The 20251-nt window shown below is 36.9% G+C and overlaps 1 protein-coding gene across 1 annotated transcript; it reads left to right on the plus strand.

Annotated features, from left to right (window-relative positions):
• The first annotated feature begins 1686 nt into the window (after positions 1–1686).
• Positions 1687–20183, plus strand: mrps27 (mitochondrial ribosomal protein S27). Its single transcript, XM_056464201.1, has 11 exons — positions 1687–1796; positions 4059–4136; positions 7341–7411; positions 11488–11546; positions 11622–11736; positions 12529–12607; positions 13899–14014; positions 14649–14751; positions 15359–15501; positions 17939–18079; positions 19429–20183. The coding sequence occupies exons 1-11, from the start codon at positions 1721–1723 to the stop codon at positions 19636–19638; spliced, it is 1191 nt and encodes a 396-aa protein (XP_056320176.1). The 5' UTR covers positions 1687–1720; the 3' UTR covers positions 19639–20183.
• Positions 20184–20251: the final 68 nt, after the last annotated feature.

Raw genomic sequence — 20251 nt, forward strand, 5'->3', positions numbered from 1 at the left:
GGTACAGGTAAATTGAGTAAGCTAAATTGCCTGTAGTGTATGAGTGTGAATGAGTGTGGATGTTTCCCCAGAGATGGGTTGCGGCTGGAAGGGCATCCGCTGTGTAAAACGTGTGCTGGATAAGTTGGTGGTTCGTTCCGCCGTGGATTAATAAAGGGACTAAACCGAAAAGAAAATGAATGAATGAATGAATGAACAATGAAGATGCAGTGTTGATTATTCAATACATGAATAGTGAATACCTGAACACTATAATTCACTTTAATCTTTACTATATTTTATTTATCTCTGCTTGTGATTTATTTGTTATTTATTATTCGAGATTCACTCCTCTACAAAATCCCCCACAATCAATCCAAATAAACCTGTTAAATCATCTGGTGAAATAGTATTCACATCGCAATATACATCACAGAAATACAAAATAATGTCAGATTTTTTCAATATCGTGCAGCCCTACTTCAAGTGTACAGATATTTGTTAAACTGATTTCCATGACTTATCCAAAACTTTGTGGGTGTTTCGGTTTTTCCAAAACTTTTCCAGGTCTGGAAAATGGCGTGTCAAAATTGCATGACTTTTCCAGGTTTTCTATGACCGAATGAACCCTGATAACATATCTCTCATAGATGCACTGCAAAAATGATTTTGTCTTGTTTCTAGTACAAATATCTACAAATACAAAGCAAGAAGCATTTTCTAGACAAGCACAAAATATTGTTCTGTTTTCAAAAATAAAGGGTCAACATTAAATGTTTTTTTCCTTAAAGCAAGCAAAATTTCAAAGATTGGAATTACAAATATGTACACACACACACACACACACACACACACACACACACACACACACACACACACACACACACACACACACACACACATATATATATATATATATATATATATATATATGTTCAAATGTATAAGCTATAATGTCTGTGTGTGTGTTCATTTATGGTCATACAGTATTCATCAGATTTCCGTATGGGAATGGTGATTTCAGCAATGTGAAGCGTTTTCTAAATGTTTTCTTAAAGTCTGGGGATTGTCGTTGTCTCTGTAAAGGGAAATGATGAGTTTGTGCTGTAAAAAAACTGTTAATTTGGTCTTTATTTTAATACACACACTCTTCCGTCCGCTCGGTGAATACAAACTGTTTCTGTCAGTCAGTTCCTCTCAGGATGCTCATTTTAAACATTTGTGGAAGATTTACTCCATCACGAGACTATTTTCCCTCATATTTGTCAGTTATTCTTTGCATTATATTATCTGAGGCGTTTATTTACTCACCTGAAGGACTTTCGCATTTATATATAATGTTTGTTTCTTGTTCAGTGTCGGTTTTATGAGCTCAGGGCGCCCTCTGTCGGATTTATGTTCACTCAGACAATAAAACTCCACTTTTCTGAAGATTTCCAGCGAAATTAATTATAAAAAATCCATAGAATATTAATATATTAACACACAATTTTCTTAAACGCCTCGGTTAAAATACAATTTCGCGCGCAAGCTTAACGGTAGACTGCACTGTTCAACACGCACTGAGTTTGTTTGTTAGTCATTTTCTTACATACGAAACATTTCCTGTCTCATGTTGTGTAAATAAGCGATTATTAATATTTTTCTTAATGTTATGCATCGCCCAAGATGACTCCAGAGGTAAGTGTTCGCGGTGATGCTGATTCCCCCATTGAGTCCTGCCGAATGGTTCAGTCCCAAGATGGCGGCCTCCATCATGCAGCGCTGTCTGTTTCCAGGACGGAGGTTTATCAAATGTATCGATTACAAATCAGTCGGTGAGTTTGTATTTAATAATTGATTGATATGTTATCTACGTGCTGAATTCATAATATGATTACTATAGACGTGTAGGGCTGGACTCTTCAATACAGACGCCTAGAGAGGTGAATGTGGGGAGACGCCGATGACACATGATTCGTTTATTATTATTATTATTATTTAAAACAAATAATTGTTTATTTATTCATCGGTGTTAAAGCTAAATTCCAACATTGTTTTAGATAAAATAAATACAGAATAATTCTGTTATTTGTCAATGCTGCAAGTTTTTAAAACACCCTCATGTTTAGATTTGGAGGCTTCAGTTTCATAACCTTCAGGTTTTTACACTGTTGTAACACAATTATGATGTTTATTAGGGTTTATTATTTACATTTAATATAATATATGGCTATAATATAAAGTATTTTTGCTTTCTGTGTGACTTTTTAATACTAATAGTTGAATTAGCATAACAGTTACATTAAGATGCGTTTCATTTATAAAATCGCCACCTGTAACGTTAAAACGTTCAAATATTTCTAAACAATGGCATTTTTTCATGGCAGATTTGTTTAGGCATATGCATTAAGTATAAAAACAACACTAACAAAATAAACTTACAGTAGAGATGTAAAACATTCATTCATTTATTCATTTTCTTTTCGGCTTAGTCCTTTTATTCATCAGGGGTCACCACAGCAAAATTGACCGCCAACTTATCCAGCATATGTTTTAAGCAGCGGATACCCTTCCAGCTGCAACCCATCACTGGGAAACATCCATACAAAGTCATTCACACACATACACTATGGACAAATTAGCTTACCCAATTCGCCTATAGCGCATGTCTTTAGACTTGTGGAGGAAACCTTCGCCAACACGGGGAGAACATGCAAACTCCACCCAGAAATGCCAAGCCGAGGCTCGAATGTTGCTTGCTGTGAGGCGATCGTGCTACTCGCGTTGAAAAAAAATACAACATTGTGATATTTTTTTATTCTGTGACATATACTGCAATAAGAATACATTTCTACCTTGGAATATATATTTGGAAATAATTGATTATTATTATTTAGATTAATTGGATGATTCTCTAGGGCAGTGTTTCCCAACCCTGTTTCTGGAGGCACACCAACAGTACATATTTTGGATGTCTCCGTTATCTGACCCATTAACTTCTGATGTTATGATAAGATGATTCAGGTGTGTTTGATTAGGGAGAGGTTGAAAATGTGGACTGTTGGTGTGCCTTCAGGAACAGGGTTGGGAAACACTGCTCTAGGGCAGTGCATCTGCATAATAGTTGTTAAACAATCTACAATCATGGAAAAATTCTATAAAAATATATATACTAAATAAACAAACAGTGTTTTATTGTTTTTCGAGAAGTCTAACTGTATTCAGCTATACAGCAATTGAATAATCTATTGTAAAATAGTTCTGCATAGTCTTTGTTATATAAACAAGTCAATAAAATGTATTGATATTAATGTTAATAATAGCACAATTTCTTATGCCTCAATGCTTTTAAAATCCTCATAGTCACAGGATTCAAAAAAACACTTGCAAAATGATCAATTATAATACAGACTTAACGTTGCAGATCCAGCGATGTGACTATTGCGAGTGACCACATTGCGATATCAATGCTGAAACGACATTGATAATAATTTTCTCTAAAAGTAGGACTACTATTATTATTATTATTAAATTATTAAGAACAATAGTATAATAATTCTGTAATAACAATAATAAATAATATTTATTATTATTATTATTATTATTATTAGCAACAACAGCAATAGTAATAATGATAATTCATTAATTGTTATAATGATTCTCTAAAATATTTTTTCTAGGTGACCCACATTATCAATATTTCTATTATTAATTGGCCTTTCATATGTATTAAAATGAATTTTATTTATTTATTTTTGTCTTTTGTCTGTTTATGGATTTGCATTTCCTTTATTGTATTTTATTCATATTTTTCCACAGCTCTTTGCTCAGTGTGAGAATGTATAAAATGTAATAAATGAATATTTTTCCCCCCTGTGCTAAATATAACATGTTATCGTTTACACGTTATCTTATAGAACTTAAAACTAACATTTTGTTTGATATCAAAAATAACAAATCTGATTATTTGATCACAGGAGCTGTAAATAAATAATGTTCAGATGTATTCACACACCAATCAACTGAAATCAACATCAGTAATTAGCAAAATGTCATATCACATATTAAATTGATCAGTTTAATGTGTGTTCTTTCAGCCAGAAGATGTTTGCTGTCACCTGCATACACTGACGCCACAATATGGGAGCAGAGACAGAAGGAGCCGCACAGCCTGGGTGAGATTCACACTGCAGCTTTTAGATGAACAGAATGAATCAAGTGAAGCAAATTGAACCAGTTGTTGTCTACCAAAATGATTCAAAACGCCACAGGCTGCTGGTCAAAAAAGCAAATGAACAGTTTTTGGGAAAATATGTTATTTGTTTGTTTTAGAAAGTATGCAAAGTTGTCAATAAAAAGTGCCTTATAAATAAAGATCTTGTCTCTCTAAAGCCCAAACTCAGTCCTGCAGGGCCGGTGTCCTGCAGATTTTAGCTCCAACTTGCCTCAACACACCTGCACGGATGTTTCTAGAAAGCCTAGTAAGAGCTTGATTAGCTAGCCCAGGTGTGTCTGATTAGGGTTGGAACTTAACTTTGCAGGACACCGGCCCTCTAGGACCGAGTTTTGGCACCCCTGCTCTATAGAAAGAGTCAGATTTGAATCATATTAGTAAATCGTTCTACTTTTGATTCTTTTGGTTGTGTCTAATCTGCATCAACATGATCGGAAAAAACTAATTTGTGTAATCACTCAAAATGGGTGTTTGCTTTCTGACATGGAAGGATTGAGCTATGGCCACACTACCCTGCTGAAAAATCCAGCTTAAACCAGCCTAGGCTGGTTGGCTGGTTTTAGCTGGTTGACCAGCCTGGTTTTAGAGGGGTTTTGGCCATTTCCAGGCTGTTTTCCAGCTATTTCCAGCCTGGTCTTAGCTGGTCAGGCTGGAAAATATCCAGCTAAACCAGCCTGACCAGCCTGGTTTAAGCTGGACATAGCTGGCTTTGGCTGGGCTCCCAGCCTGGCTAGGCTGGTCAAGCTGGTTTTAGCTGGGCTTCTCCCAGCCTGACCAGCTAAGACCAGGCTGGAAATAGCTGGAAACCAGCCTGGAAATGGCCAAAACCCCTCTAAAACCAGACTGGTCAACTAGCTAAAACCAGCCAACCAGCCTAGGCTGGTTTAAGCTGGATTTTTCAGCAGGGTAGGCTTTGTGTGTGCGAAATTCTGTCATATGGCGCTGCGAAAAGGGGCGGGATTAAACAAGATTTTTAGACATTAAAAAAAAGCGAATGATCGCTCCATGTTTTAAATTTCTGTCCAGAGAGGTCGTGTTTTGATCCTCGATTGGTCTCACGCAGTCAAGTGATGCGATTTCGCAGGTCAGAGTTCACCAAGCTTGAACTTTGCACCGCAGCAACATGCGAAACTTGACCCATGACCTTGCGTTTCCGGTCTGACGCATTCGCATGCCTATGAATGGAAGGAAAAGCCCAGTGTGACCGCAGCTTTAATCAAAATAGATTATACACCTGACCAATCAGAGCACAGCTGGCTTATGGAAGGGGAGGGGCTTACAGACCTTAAGCACTGAATTGATTCATATGAATCATATTGAAATAATAGCAAAATGATTCTAATATTAAATTAAATTAGAAAATACAATGTTTTAGATGCATTTAAACTTCTTGTAGGGGGACTCAATACAATATTAGAAGACTTTAAGATAACATGTTTTTAATGCTGTGAGCACTTATGCAAAATATGCAGAAAAACATGTTTTACTAATCATTTACATGTTTCTTATAATACATTTCCCTCATGATTTCCTGAAGACAGCCACTAAACTCTCATTCAGAGTAACAGTGGTTATATGTCAGGAAAAAAAATGTATGTTTACATATCAAAACAGTTAAAATTTATCAAAACCTCATTAAATTTGGTGGTTTAAGTATGGGTTCTGAATCACTAATTCGATTCAAATGATTCACTAAGGTGTTAGAGGGGTCCTATTGTGCTGCATTTTACAAGCTGCAAAATGTGTCTCTGCTGTCTGTAGAGCAGGGGTGTCAAACTCCCCTACACAGTTTAGTTCCAGCCCTGCTTCAACACACTTAAGCTACAGTCACACTGGCTACGAGCTACAGTCGTGCGGCGCTGCGAAAAGGGGCGGGATTAAACAAGCTTATTAGTCATTAAAAAAAGCCAGCGATTGCTCCATGTTTTACATTTCTGCCCAGAGAGGTTGTGTTTTGGTCCTTGATTGGTCTCATGCAGTCAATTGATGCGATTTAGCAGGTCAGAGTTCACCAAGCTTGAACTTTGCACTGCAGCAACCTGCGAAACTTGACGCATGACCCTGCGTTTCCGGTCTGACGCATTCGTGTGCGTATGAATGGAAGTCTATGGGAAGAAAAGTCAAGTGTGACCGCAGCTTTACCTGTAGGTTTTAAACAAGCCCGAAGGACTCAATGAGTAAGATCAGGTGTGTTTAATTAGAATTGGAACTACACCGTGCCGAGATTCGGCCCTGCAGGGCTGCAGTTTGACACCCCTGCTGTAGAGTGTGTGTATTTCTGTTTGAGCTGAGAATAGCACACAGATAATGTTTTCTAACTCTCTGAAACTGAATCTTTTAGGCATTGATCCTAATTGTGGCGTTTTGGTGGCCGTCACTTTAAATTCAAATGAGATTGTGCTCTTTTCAGAAGAAGGCGGGGCTACAGATGCCTGTGCATCAGTATAGCGACAGATCACACTCCTGTCGCTGTTCAATTGTGCTTCATCTAAAACTCTACATCTATAATCCTCTTAGTCTATGCTGACATTATCTTCAGCAGCTCAAACACTCTAATGCAGGGATGTCAAACTCAATTCCAGGAGAGCCGCAGCCCTGCACAGTTTAGTTCCAGCCCTGCTTCAACACACTCACCTGTAGGTTTCAAACAAGACTGAAAGACTTAGTTTGATCAGTTGTGTTTAATTAGGGTTGGAACTAAACTGGGCGGTATCCAAATTTTGATACCATCAAACCTTCTCCCTATTTTACCTCGGTATCCGGTATCACCGTGCAAAATAAAAAAAATATGATGTAAGGTTCAGACAGCGTCACCAAACTGTTGGCTTGTGCCTAAACCATTCAGAAACTCAATACCGTATATGCGACCTTAGGTTCCCGGTCACCTGTTTGTCTTGTTTGTATTAGAGATATGCACGGGACGCTCTCTCTCCTTCTCTCTCTCACACACACACACACACACACACACACACACACACACACACACACACACACACACAATTGTGTGTACATGAGAAGAAATCTGAACTGTTTATGTGGCTTTTCCAGAGGAAAATCAATGCTTCATTTAATGTTCCTCCTCTTATATATTTCAGTGTATATCTGTGTTTTAAATGTCTGTATGTTCAATTCTGTCCATCTGCAGGTCAATTAGCTGTTCTGATGGACCGAACATATGAGAGAAAGCTGCCTGTCAGCTCTTTGGCCATTGGCAGGGTGAGAATTATATATAGATATGTTTAATATTTAATATATGTTTAAAATGACCTGTATTGCGATAATAGTAATGCACTGCGAAAAAGGTTTTTCTTTCATAGAGTTTTTGTCTTGTTTCTAGTCCAAATATCTAAAAAGTCTTAAATCAAGAGACGTTTTCTAGACAAGCAAAAGATATGGTCTTGTTTTCAGAAATTATGAGTCAAAAAGAAGTGGGTTACTCCTTTAAAAAAAGCAAAATAATCTGCCAATGGGGTGAGTAAAATAAACTTATTTTAAAGTGAAAACAGGATTATTTTTCCTACCCCATTGTGCATATTTTCCAAGTATTAAGCAGCTCTAATTTTATATTATTTTATACCTTACTGAATTTATATACTGAATTACAGTACTCGACAGTATCTCATATTGCATGTTATCCCAGTGTCATGCAATCCTAATTTGGTATTATTTTATACTATACTGAATTTTAAGTATTGCTTTTTATTTTATGCTATGAATTTTTTCACAAGGGAAATGTTATATTGCAAGTAGTGTTGTCACGATACTGGAATAAGATACCAATTGATACTATAATCTAAACACATCCATTTCCCACTAACATTTGAGCACTGTTGAGTGAGTTCTCAAACAGCAATGATTTGCCATTGTGTTCACGTGCTCAACAGAAATGACTGTGATTGGCCGTGAAGGTCATCAGTTCACCAAACTCACCGCGGTTTACTGAGTATAACCACAGATACAGGGTCACTGGAGTGTTTTAAAGCCATGGTTTGTAAGCGGATCACTCATATGTCAGCTTATAAACAGACCAGCTGATCATTATAGCTTTAAAACACTCCAGTGTCCCTGTATCTGTGTTTACATTTAGTAAGGTACTAAGGTAGGTTAGGTACTGATTACCTTTCATTGCAAATCAAAGTCATTCCCAACAAACACATCTACGTGGTAGCGATGTCTGTCTGTACAACGTTGTAATTTTTCAAAGGCAACGTCGCCACTTACATGCTCGCTACATTGTTACAACGTGGAAATGTAAGATGTGAGAAGGCTGTGGCAATGTTGTCGTGTGACATTCATCAAACGTGAGACGACGTTCTTGCTACATGTATTATTGTTTTTCCTGGCAGTTTATCAATGCTGCCTAGAATACAGGATAAGCAGTAATCATTTTAAATATTGTTTATTCATTTTTTTCTTTTTAGTTTAATAACTGCATATGTAAATTTTTAAGTCTGAAAATGCCACACAAAACCTTTTTATTATATAATTCACAATATTTAATACATACAGTACAGATCTAATTATAAGCAAACAGTATAAAATAAGGTTAGGATTACATTAAATAATTAACACTGGACACTACACGACTGGAGAATACAGCAGCCTGTGGAGCACAGCCAAAGGCCAGGTGTATGGAGCACAGGGCGTATGGAACGCAGTCAGAGAAAGAAAGAAATTCAACAGAAAATCCAGTTCAGAGATGGATCCCCAGCAGCCACAAGTCAACATAGGCAGTGAACAAGTGAGTACAGATCAGAGCTTGACACAGCAGGTCTACACAAATGACCACTGATGTCTTATTTAGCAAGAACAAATAAAGCATACTCGCATCTCCTCGGTTGTTGTTGAATGAGACGCCGAATGGTCTGTTGAAAATTAAACTGATTCATTGATGACGAGTAAATGTGGTACAGTGGTCATCCATGCAGCCTAAGCACAACCTAAAGCAATGGCGTTTAAATGGCAACATTATGACACCGTTGTGACAACCTTCAGCAACAACGTAGATCCTCAACCTTTTTACTAGGCTGGTACAACATTGTAGGAAGGTTGCTACGTTGAGGCAACGTTGTGTGTTTGTTGGGTTTCTGTTGAGCACATGAACCCAATGGCAAATCAGCGCTGTTTAAGAACGCGCTCAAATGTTCGCGGGAAATTGGCAGTTTTAAAATGTCAGTATCGATCGGGACCAAATTCTAGTAAAGTGACAACGTAGTGCAAGTAGTTTTGTCACGATGCTGTAATTTATAACTTCGATACGATACCTTGAAAAATATTGATATTCCATACCATTTTTGACACCATAATGAAAAAAATCCACAACATACAGAGTATACAATTTTAGATTTTTATTAAAATATGATTATTATTAAAAACAACAAGGTTAGATTATGAGAATTGCAAGATATATACAGTGCATCCGGAAAGTATTGATAGCGCTTTTCCACATTTTTTTGTTTGTTACAGCCTTATTCCAAAACATATTGAATTCATTTATTTCCTCAACATTCTACACACAATCCCCCATAATGACTGAAAATAGAGTTTTTGAAATTGTTACAAATTTAATAAATATAAAAATTGACAGCCTTTGGCGTGAAGCTCTAAATTGAGCTCAGGTCCATTCTGTTTCCACTGATCATTCTTGAGATGTTTCAGCAGCTTCATTGGAGTTCACCTGTGGTAATTTCAATTGATTGGACATGATCTGAAAAGGGATACACCTGTCTATATAAGGGCCCAGGGTTGACAGTGCATGTCAAAGCACAAACCAAGCATGAAGACAAAGGAATTGTCTGTAGACCTCTGAGACAGGATTGTCTCAAGGCACAAGGCTGGGGAAGGGTACAGAAACATTTCTGCTGCTCTAAAAGCTCCAATGAGCACAGTGGCCTCCATCATCCATAAGTGGAAGATGTTTAACCACCAGGACTCTTCCTAGAGCTGGCCGGCCATCTAAGCTGAGTGATCAGGGGAGAAGGGCCTTAGTCAGGGAGGTGATCAATAACCCGATGGTCACTCTGTCTGAGCTCCAGCGTTCTTCTTTGGAGAGAGGAGAACCTTACAGAAGGACAACCATCTGTGCAGCAATCCACCAATCAGGCCTGTATGGTAGAGTGGCCAGAGAGAAGACACTCCCCCCGCCTGGAATTTGCCAAAAGGCGTCTGAAGGACTCTCAGACCATCAGAAACTAAACTCTCTGCTCTGATGAGACTTAAGCTGAACTCTTTGGAGTGAACCCCAGGCGTTACGTTTGGAGAAAACCAGGCAGCGCTCATCACCAGGCTAAAATCATCCCTACAGTGAAGCATGGTGGTGGCAGCATCATGCTGTGGGGATGTTCTTCAGCAGCAGGAACTGGAAGACTAGTCAGGATAGAGGGAAAGATGAATGCAGCAATGTACAGAGACATCCTGAATCAAAAACTGCCTCAGAGTGCTCTTGACCTCAGACTGGGGTAACAGTTCATCTTCCAGCAGGACAATGACCCAAAGCACACCGCCAAAATATCAATGGAGTGGCTTAACAACAATTCTGTGAATGTCCTTGAGTGGCCCAGCCAGAGCCCAGATCTAAATCCTATTGAACATCTCTGGACAGATCTGAAAATGGCCGTACACTGCCACTTCCCATCCAACCTGATAGAGCTTGAGAGGTCCTGCAAAGAGGAATGGGCAAAAATCCCAAAAACAGGTGTGCCAAGCTTGTGGCATCATATTCAAGAAGACTCGAGGCTGTAATCACTGCCAAAGGTGCATCAACAAAGTGTTGAGCAAAGGCTGTGAATACTGATGTACATGTGATTTTACAGCTTTTTTATTTTTAATAAATTTGCAACAGTTTCAAAAACTCTTTTTTCCACATTGTCATTATGGGGGATTGTGTGTAGAATGTTGAGGAAATAAATGAATTTAATCCATTTTGGAATAAGGCTGTAAAATAAAAACATGTGGACAAGTGAAGCGCTCTCAATACTTTCCCGATGCACTGTATATTACTTCAGAATTTATTTATTTATGAATTTTTGCATTTTTTTGGATAGCTTTTCTCAAAAAGTATGGCATTATTTGTTTAATTTTTTGTGTTTTGTTGTGAAAATACACAAAAATGTATGGAATTATATATATTTTTTCTCTCAATAACCATTGGACCATTTTCCCAGTATCATGCAGCCCTAATTTTAATTATTTTATACTGTATATTGAAATTAGAATGCCTCTGCTGTAAAGAAAAATGATTGTTTTTACTCAGTGTTTGTGTTTAAAGTACATATGCACACCTTTATGTTCAGTTCATAGATAATATATCATCCAGAGAGGAAGTGGATCAAGCAGAATATTACCTGTATAAGTGAGTATCTGTGCTTTATTTTAATGTTTTGTTCAGGTTTTGGTGTATGTGCTGTGAGTGTGCTTGTGTGTTCAGGTTTCGTCACAGTCCAAACTGCTGGTTTCTCCGGGATTGGACCGTTCACAGCTGGATTCGACAGTGTCTTAAATACGGAGCCAGAGATAAAGCTCTTTACACGCTGAAGAACAAGGTCTGAATTTTATTTTAACATTAAATTTTAATTGTTTATTTTATTATAATTAATATGTATTTATTTATTTTTATTATACTTTTTATGTTATTTAGTTTTTAATTGTATTTATAATTTTCCATAATCTTTTGTATTTATTATTATTATTATTATTATTATTATTATTATTAATCTATTTTTTGTTTGTTATTTTAGTTATTTTTTTACATTTTTATTATGTTGTTTTATTATTTTTTATTTTATGTATGTATTTTTATTACAATTATTTTATTATTATTTATTCTGTTTTACATTTTTTTATTGAATTTTTAAATTTTTTTATTATTATTATTATTTCTCTATATTTAGTTATGTTTTATGTTCATTTAAAAATTTTTATTTTGTTTATTTTTTATTTAATATGTTGTTGTATTATTATTATTGTTATTTTATTTGTGTTATTATTATTATTATTATTGTGAATGAATTATTTATTTTGTTAATTTATTATTGTATTTATTTGTTATTTTCTTATTTCTTTATTCATGTTTATGTTATTTTATAATTATTTATTATTTTATTTTTAATTTATTTAATTAAACTTATTATAAACCTAAATTGTTTAATTTAATTTATAATTATTTAACAAACTGTCCAAAATAACCAGTACCTTGAAGTAAACTTTCAAGGATAAAAGCAATAAAGCAGATGGCTTATTTTCATTGCAGCCCTCATGGTTAAGACCAGGTATGTCTACAAAGTACAGAGTTAATATACGGTGCTCAGCATAAATGTTTCCATGTTGTCTTGTAGGTTCAGTTCGGCATATTTCCTGATGACTTCACCTTTAATATTCTAATCGACTCCTTTATTAAAGACAAAGACTTTAAAGGTTTGTGAAGCTTTTCATCTTTCAGTGGACGACTATAAATTGCGATTAATTGATGATGCATTATTCAGTTATTAGTAAATAAAGCACATTTTTGTGGAGTGGCCATTACACTTTAGCTGTGCATTATTTTCTAATAATTCACCATTCTGGAGGTGATTATTGTGCTTTTCTGATCTCCAGCACAGCTGCTGAATCCACTGTTCAGATGTTGTGTTTGAGAGTGTATTAGTCAGGTGTTTGTCCTCCTCAAACTACTCCTGTGTGCAGAAGTAGTTTCTTTCACATCTTCTCCAAAGCCTTCGGTTGTGTTCTGATGGGATTTTTGACTGTTGCAGCTGTGAAATAACACTAAACATTCAGGCTTAACTGTTCACAAGTAGAATTGTGCGATTTGGCCTAAAATCAAAATCTCATTTAATTAAATATTTTAACTCGATTACGATTAATGAATGATTATTTTATTTTTAGAAATATACAGTGGAAGTCAGAATTATTGGCCCTGCTTTGAATTTTGCTTTCTTTTTTTAAATATTTCCCAAATGATGTTTAACAGAGCAAGGAAATGTTCACAGTATGTCTGATAATATTTGTTCTTCTGGAGAAAGTCTTATTTGTTTTATTTCGGCTAGAATAAAAGCAGTTTTTATTTTTTAAAGAACCATTTTAAGGTCAATATTATTAGCCCCTTTAAGCTATATATTTTTTTCTGATAGTCTACAGCAGTGTTTCCCAACCCTGTTCCTGAAGGCACACCAACAGTCCACATTTTCTACCTCTCCCTAATCAAACACACCTGAATCAACTCATCAGAAGATTAGAAGAGACTCCAAAACCTGAAGTTAATGGGTCAGATAACGGAGACATCCAAAATATGTACTGTTGGTGTGCCTCCAGGAACAGGGTTGGGAAACACTGGTCTACAGAACAAACCATTGCCATACAATAACTTGCCTAATTACCCTAACCTTAACCTAATTAACCTAGTTAAGCATTTAAATGCCACTTTAAGCTAAATAGAAGTGTCTTAAAGAATATCTAGTCTAATATTATTTACTGTCATCATGGCAAAGATAAAGTAAATCAGTTATTAGAGATGAGTTATTAACACTATTATGATTAGAAATGTGTTGAAAAAAAAAATCTGCTCTCAGTTAAACAGAAATTGGGGGGAAAATTAAACAAGTGGCTAATAATTCAGGGGGTATAATATTTCTGACATCAACTATATATATATATATATATATATTGCCTTTATACTTCACTGACAATCTTGAATTCATGTTGAATCCAGGAGCGTGTTCAGTTGTGGAGGAAGTGATGCTTCAGGAGTCGTTTGAGCAAATCTCCACACAGATTCTGTCTCTTCATGCTCTCAGCAAATATCTGGCAACCCAACCTGAGCTCAGTGTGAGTATCTGAGCACTGCAAGAAGCACTTTTCTTAGAGTTTTTGTGATGTTTCTAGTTCATATATCTAAATACTATTAATTCAAGAAGCTTTTTCTAGACAAGCAAAAAAATTGAGTTTTTCTTTAAAACAATTATAATGATCTGCCAATGGGGCATCAGTAAAATAAACTTGCTTTTTGACACAACAGACTCATTTACTCACCCCATTGTCAGATTATTTTGCTTGTTTTAAGGAAAAACTCACTTAATTTTGGCTCATTATTTCTGAAAACAAGACCATTTTTTGCTTGTCTAGAAAACGCTTGTTAATTTAAGAATTTTTAGATGCTTTATAGGACTAGAAACAAGAACAAACAAGAAATACATTTTCTTTGCAGTGTGTGAGCTTTATTACTGAGACATGACCTGCAGATTGTGTGTGTGTGTGGGTGTGTGTGCGTGTTTGTGCGCGCGTGTGCGCGTGCGTGCGTGCGTGTGCGTGTGTGTGCGTGTGCGTGCGCGTGCATGCGTGTGCGTGTGTGTGCGTGTGCGCGTGTGTGTGCGCGTATGTGTGTGCGCGCGCGTGCGTGCGTGTGTGTGTGTGTGTGTGTGTGTGTGTGTGTGTGTGTGTGTGTGTTTGTGTGTATGTTAAGTGGCAGGAGGAGAGGAGCATTGGCGCATCGCTGCTGCTGGCGGGAATGAAGCAGGAGAACTCCATTGGTTTCAGTGCGCGGCTAATGGGACTCGCTCTCATTGGTGGGTAAACTATAACACAACTACTGTAACCACTGCCGTCTTGTGGTGCCATCGCAGAGAGGCTATAAATCACTTTCCAGAACCTTTTTATTCACTGTTCCTCACTGGTAAAACGACCTTCTCATTTCCACACGAACTGTAGATTCACTGCTATCATTGAAAACACAACTAAAAACTCAGAGATCAGTGAATAAGACCAAGACCCCACACACAAACCCCAAAACAAAGACTTCACTATACACATAAGATATTTAACCACACACATAAAGCTTAACTATACACAAAAGACAGGTTATACAAGTACTTTTACATGAGACTAAACAATGTTGTGCAGGATATTGTGCAAAATAAGCTTTAATATTGAGTTATTTAAGGTGAAGCAAGTAGTGCAACAGGATTGTGGTTTGTTTATAATAAACATCGTTTTCGTTATTGAGTTTTTGTAGGATGGAGTTTAGATATAGTGTCAGGAGTGTTTCTACAGGTGGTTTGTCAAGCCCACTCGCCTGAATGTAGCACTGTTCTAGTGATTTTTGGATATTTTAATGGAAAAATCTTACATATTGTGCCTTTAATCTCAAGGATGTGCGTGTTTGTGTGTGTGCAGGTAAAGTGGAGATATCCAGAGGGATTCATGCAGTGTTTCATGAGATGCCGCTGATCTGGAGCTCTGGTTATCTGCGCCGCGCTGTCGCCGTCCTGCAGGCCGTGAGTTCAGACTTCACAGACGTGCAGATCTCTGAGGACGCGGTGAGTGCGTGTTCATCACAAGTGAAATGAATCACTATAATGAGCCCTAAACATCTTTCAGAGTTATCAGAGTTTACAGAGAATCCACTTCAATGATGCTTCTGTAGTTTAAGATCACAGGACAGAAATGCTGCTTCCAGAGAATTAAGATTTAACAGATGAGAAACTTCTGTGAACGCCTCAAAATAACACACTGCTGATGCGAATGGGATTTAATAATAATAATAGTAATAATGATGATGATAATTATAATAGTAATGATAATAATTATAATAATAATGGTGATAATAATAGTAATAACAAGATAATGATGATATCAATGACAATAACAGTAATAATAATAGTGAAAGTAGTAATAATAATGGTAAAGGAGGAGCTGAGCTGAAAGCCAAAGCTCTCAATTTACTGGTCAGTCTATGTTCCCTCTCTCACCTATGGTCATGAGCTTTGGGTCATGACTGAAAGGACGAGATCTCAGATAAAAGCGGCTGAAATGAGTTTCCCTCACAGTGTGGCAGAGCGCACCCTTATAGATAGGGTGAGGAGCTCTGTCACCCAGGAGGAGCTCGGAGTAGAGCTGCTGCTCTTCCACATCAAGAGAAGCCAGCTGAAGTGGCTTGGGCATCTGTAGCCTGTTGGACGCCTACCTATGGAAGGTGTTCCAGGCATGTCCCACTGGGAGGAGGCCTCGGGGAAGACCCAGGGCACACTGGAGGGACTATGTCTCTCAGCTGGCCTGGAAATCCCTCGGGGTCCCCCTGGAGGAGCTGAAGGAAGTGTCTGGGGATTCTTTCCTGAGACTTCTGCCCTCGCGACCTGGACCTAGATAAGCAGAAGAAAATGAATGAATAATAATGATTATAATAATAATGGTGAGATTAATAGTAATAATAATGATGATGACAATAATAATGATAGTACTAATAATAAGGTGACGCAGCAGCGCAGTAGGTAGTGCTGTCGCCTCACAGCAAGAAGGTTGCTTGTTCGAGCCTCTGCTGGGTCAGGTGGTGTTTCTGTTTGGAGTTTGCATGTTCTCGCTGCGTTCGCGTGGGTTTCCTCCAGGTGCTCCGGTTTCCCCCACAGTCCAAAGATATGCGGTACAGGTGAATTGGGAAGGCTGAATTGTCCATATTGTATTTCAAGAGTTCACACTTAGCTGATAATCAATCAAGCGTATTTGGCATGCTGTCCCGGGAGAGAGACCTGAGCTCGTAATATCCTCGAGCCCGGGGCTCCCACCTGTTAGAAGGGCAAAAGCGAGTGTGTGTGGGTGTTTCCCAGAGATGAGTTGTGGCTGGAAGGGCATCCACTGCGTAAAACATATGCTGGATAAGTTGGCGGTTCGTTCTGCTGTGGTGACCCCGGATTAATAAAGGGACTAAGCCGAAAAGAAAATGAATGATTGAGTGATGAGGAGGAGAATAATAATAATAACAATTTTCTTGGTTTATACTGGAAATTTTGTCTCTTAAAAGCAAAGAATCTAGTTTATATTATTATCAGAGATAAATATTTCTTAATATGAAATATTAAAATAGAATAACATACAATCACACTTAAATGAACAAACAAACCTATTACTAAAACATTGTAACTCCAATTTATTCTGTTGGGTTTTATACGAACAGAGGCAGCTTCACAATAATAAAAAGTCAAATAAATTCTGTTTTTTATGTAAAACTTAATTTTGACTTATTTCTGAAAGTAAAGCAGTATTTTTTTTACTTTTCCTGAAAATATTTTTGGTTTAAGAGGCTTTAAATATTTGGACTGGAAACAAGACAAAAACTCCAAGCTCCAAGTAAGAAAATAATTTATTGCAGTGCATGAAACATCTTCATACGGGAATACTGCTTTGAATAACAAATCATAATCCTCATCTAATGTACTGAAATGAGCAAAATAATAATTCACTGCAAATCTTTTTTAATATAAAACATTTTAACCATTGCATTTCTTACTTTTGCACAAATTTTTGCCTTGTTTCTAGCAAGGTTATTATATTTAACGAAAACGAAAAAAAAAAACGAAAACTAAAATTTGAAATAATTGTCGTTAAATTAAATCAAAATAAATACTAGAACTAACTGAAACTAAAATCAAGAAGCAAGTAAAAGACTAGACAAGTTCTAGACAAGTAAAAAGTATTGTCTTTTAAGAAATAATGTCTAAATGAAATGTGTTTTCTTTAAAACAAGCTAAATAATCTTGTTTTTCATTTTGACATGAGACTTATTTTGCTTACGCCACTGGCAGATTATTTAGCTTATTTATTTTTTAAGGACAAACTCACAAAATTTTAACTTATTATTAAAAAAAAACAATATTTTTATTGTCATGAAAGATGATTTAGGAATTTAACATCTGCAAAATGATGATGATGATGATGAAGATGAAGTTATTAAGTGTTGAAGTGTCTCTCTGTGGGTTTCAGTTGAATTTTATGGAGAAAATCCTGCAAGATCTGTCAGCGATCGCTGATGGAGCAAACACACAGAACGACAGTGAGACGCATCTGGATGAAGAAGACCAGCTGGAGAGACTCAAACTCCCACAATACATCAGCAGCTTCAGGGTGAGTGGGTTAATATTTAAATTCATGATTTTACACTCATGCTGTTTTCATTCATGCTGTTTACACTCATGCTGTTTTCATTCATGCTGTTTACACTCATGCTGTTCACGTTTATGCATTTACACTCAGGCTGTTTACACTCATGCTGTTCACATTCATGCATTTACACTCATGCTGTTTACATTCATGCATTTACACTCATGCATTTACACTCAGGCTGTTTACACTCATGCATTTACACTCAGGCTGTTTACACTCATGCATTTACACTCAGGCTGTTTACACTCATGCATTTACACTCAGGCTGTTTACACTCATGCAGTTACACTCTGGCTGTTTACACTCATGCATTTACACTCATGCTGTTTACATTCATGCATTCACACTCATGCGTTTACACTCATGCATTTACACTCATGCTGTTTACACTCATGCATTTACACTCAGGCTGTTTACACTCATGCATTTACACTCAGGCTGTTTACACTCATGCATTTACACTCAGGCTGTTTACACTCATGCATTTACACTCAGGCTGTTTACACTCATGCATTTACACTCAGGCTGTTTACACTCATGCATTTACACTCATACTGTTCACATTCATGTATTTCAAAGGAACAGTGATAACAAATATAAACTAGTTATTGAAGAAAAAGAAGCCACTGTTTCTAATTTGATATGCAAAATTCTGTAGCCCCTAGAGAATAAGCATGATGCTGAAAAACCTGTTTCATACAATCTGCCACATGCCTTCTGTAGTTTTTATAGTTAGTTTGCATTTAAAGGGACAGTTCACCCAAAAACTTAGGTATCATATGTTTGCAGTCTTATTTTTAAACATTCATCAGCCTCTTCAGTGTTTAATGATGTGTTTTATTTGCTCAGTGAGCGTCAGATGTAAAACAGCAGTGTGTGTGTTGTCAGTGCTGGTCAGGTGTGAGTGTGTGCTCCATGCCTCTGTCAATCTATGTCGCTCCTGTCGCTGTTTATGTAAAACTCCACATCTATAATCCTCTTAGTCTGTGCTGACATTATCTTCAGCAGCTCAAACACTCTAATGGCTAATGGACAGACGGCTGCTTCTCACTCAGGGCTGCTGTTTATGCTAATGAGGGAGAGATGGGCACTGGTGGGCGAGGCTTTCCCCCTCTGATGACACCTACAAAGGGAGAATGTCAATCAAAGTGTTTCATTCATCAAGTCTGATTATAACAAATACAGTTAATTCATGATGACCATTAGAGACTGGAGATATTCACACTCTTCTGACACACAACTGGGTTTAAACCCCTTATAAAGGTGATTCATGCATAATGGGTGCACTTTAACTGCTGGTGTTTTTGCAGGAGCTGAAGGAGCGTCTTCAAACTCAGGATAAAATCGTCTCAAGGAGTCTGGAGTCTCTGCTGGAGCTAATGCCGATCAGTGAAGACTCGGATTTGTCTGCATATCGGCGGAGGATGCAGGACTGGGAAGACGAGCAGCAGAAACTCATCCAGAGAGAAGCAGAGAGCAGAGAAAAGAGCCAACGGGACACACTCAGAGCCACGCAATGAAGAGATTGAGTGTGTGTGTGTGTGTGTGTGCGTGTGCACTGCAAAAACTGCTTTTCTTACTGTGAGTTTTGTCTTGTTTCTCGTCCAAATATCTAAATATTCTTAAATCAAGAAGCGTTTTCCAGACAAGCAAAGAATATTATTTTGTTTTCAGTAATGATGAGTCAAAATGAAGTGAGTATTTCCTTAAAACAAGCAAAATAATCTGCCAATGGGGTGAGTAAAATAATAATGTTTTCAGTTTGACTTTAGATTAATTAACTTACTCCTGTGGCAGATTATTTTGCTTGTTTTAATGAAATACTCACTTCATTTTGACTCATTATTTCTGAAAATAAGACTATATTTTCTCCTCCTCTAGCAAATGCTTCTTGATTTACGATTTTTTTTTAGAAATTTAGACTAGAAACAAGACACAAACTCTAAATAAGAAAAGCCTTTTTCGGCGTGTGTCATCCTCATGTAGGTTTGTGTGTTGATATTATCTGTGTCTATCAGTGCTCTGTAAATCTAAACGGCAGAAATAAACAATCAGAATACTTTTATATTTGGTCTCTGTCATTTTATACTGTACTACAAGGCTCACATTTTTATTTAAACAAAAAAATGTTTA

Source organism: Danio aesculapii, chromosome 8 (assembly GCF_903798145.1).
Source record: "Danio aesculapii chromosome 8, fDanAes4.1, whole genome shotgun sequence".
NCBI lineage: Eukaryota > Metazoa > Chordata > Actinopteri > Cypriniformes > Danionidae > Danio > Danio aesculapii.

Excerpts from the sequence above, each read along its gene's own strand:
- mrps27 (XM_056464201.1), top strand. The coding sequence starts at position 1,721 with ATGGCGGCCTCCATCATGCAGCGCTGTCTGTTTCCAGGACGGAGGTTT. Across the intron at positions 11,547-11,621 it reads GCAGAATATTACCTGTATAA|GTTTCGTCACAGTCCAAACT; the intron begins GTGAGTATCTGT and ends TTGTGTGTTCAG. Across the intron at positions 14,752-15,358 it reads AATGGGACTCGCTCTCATTG|GTAAAGTGGAGATATCCAGA; the intron begins GTGGGTAAACTA and ends GTGTGTGTGCAG.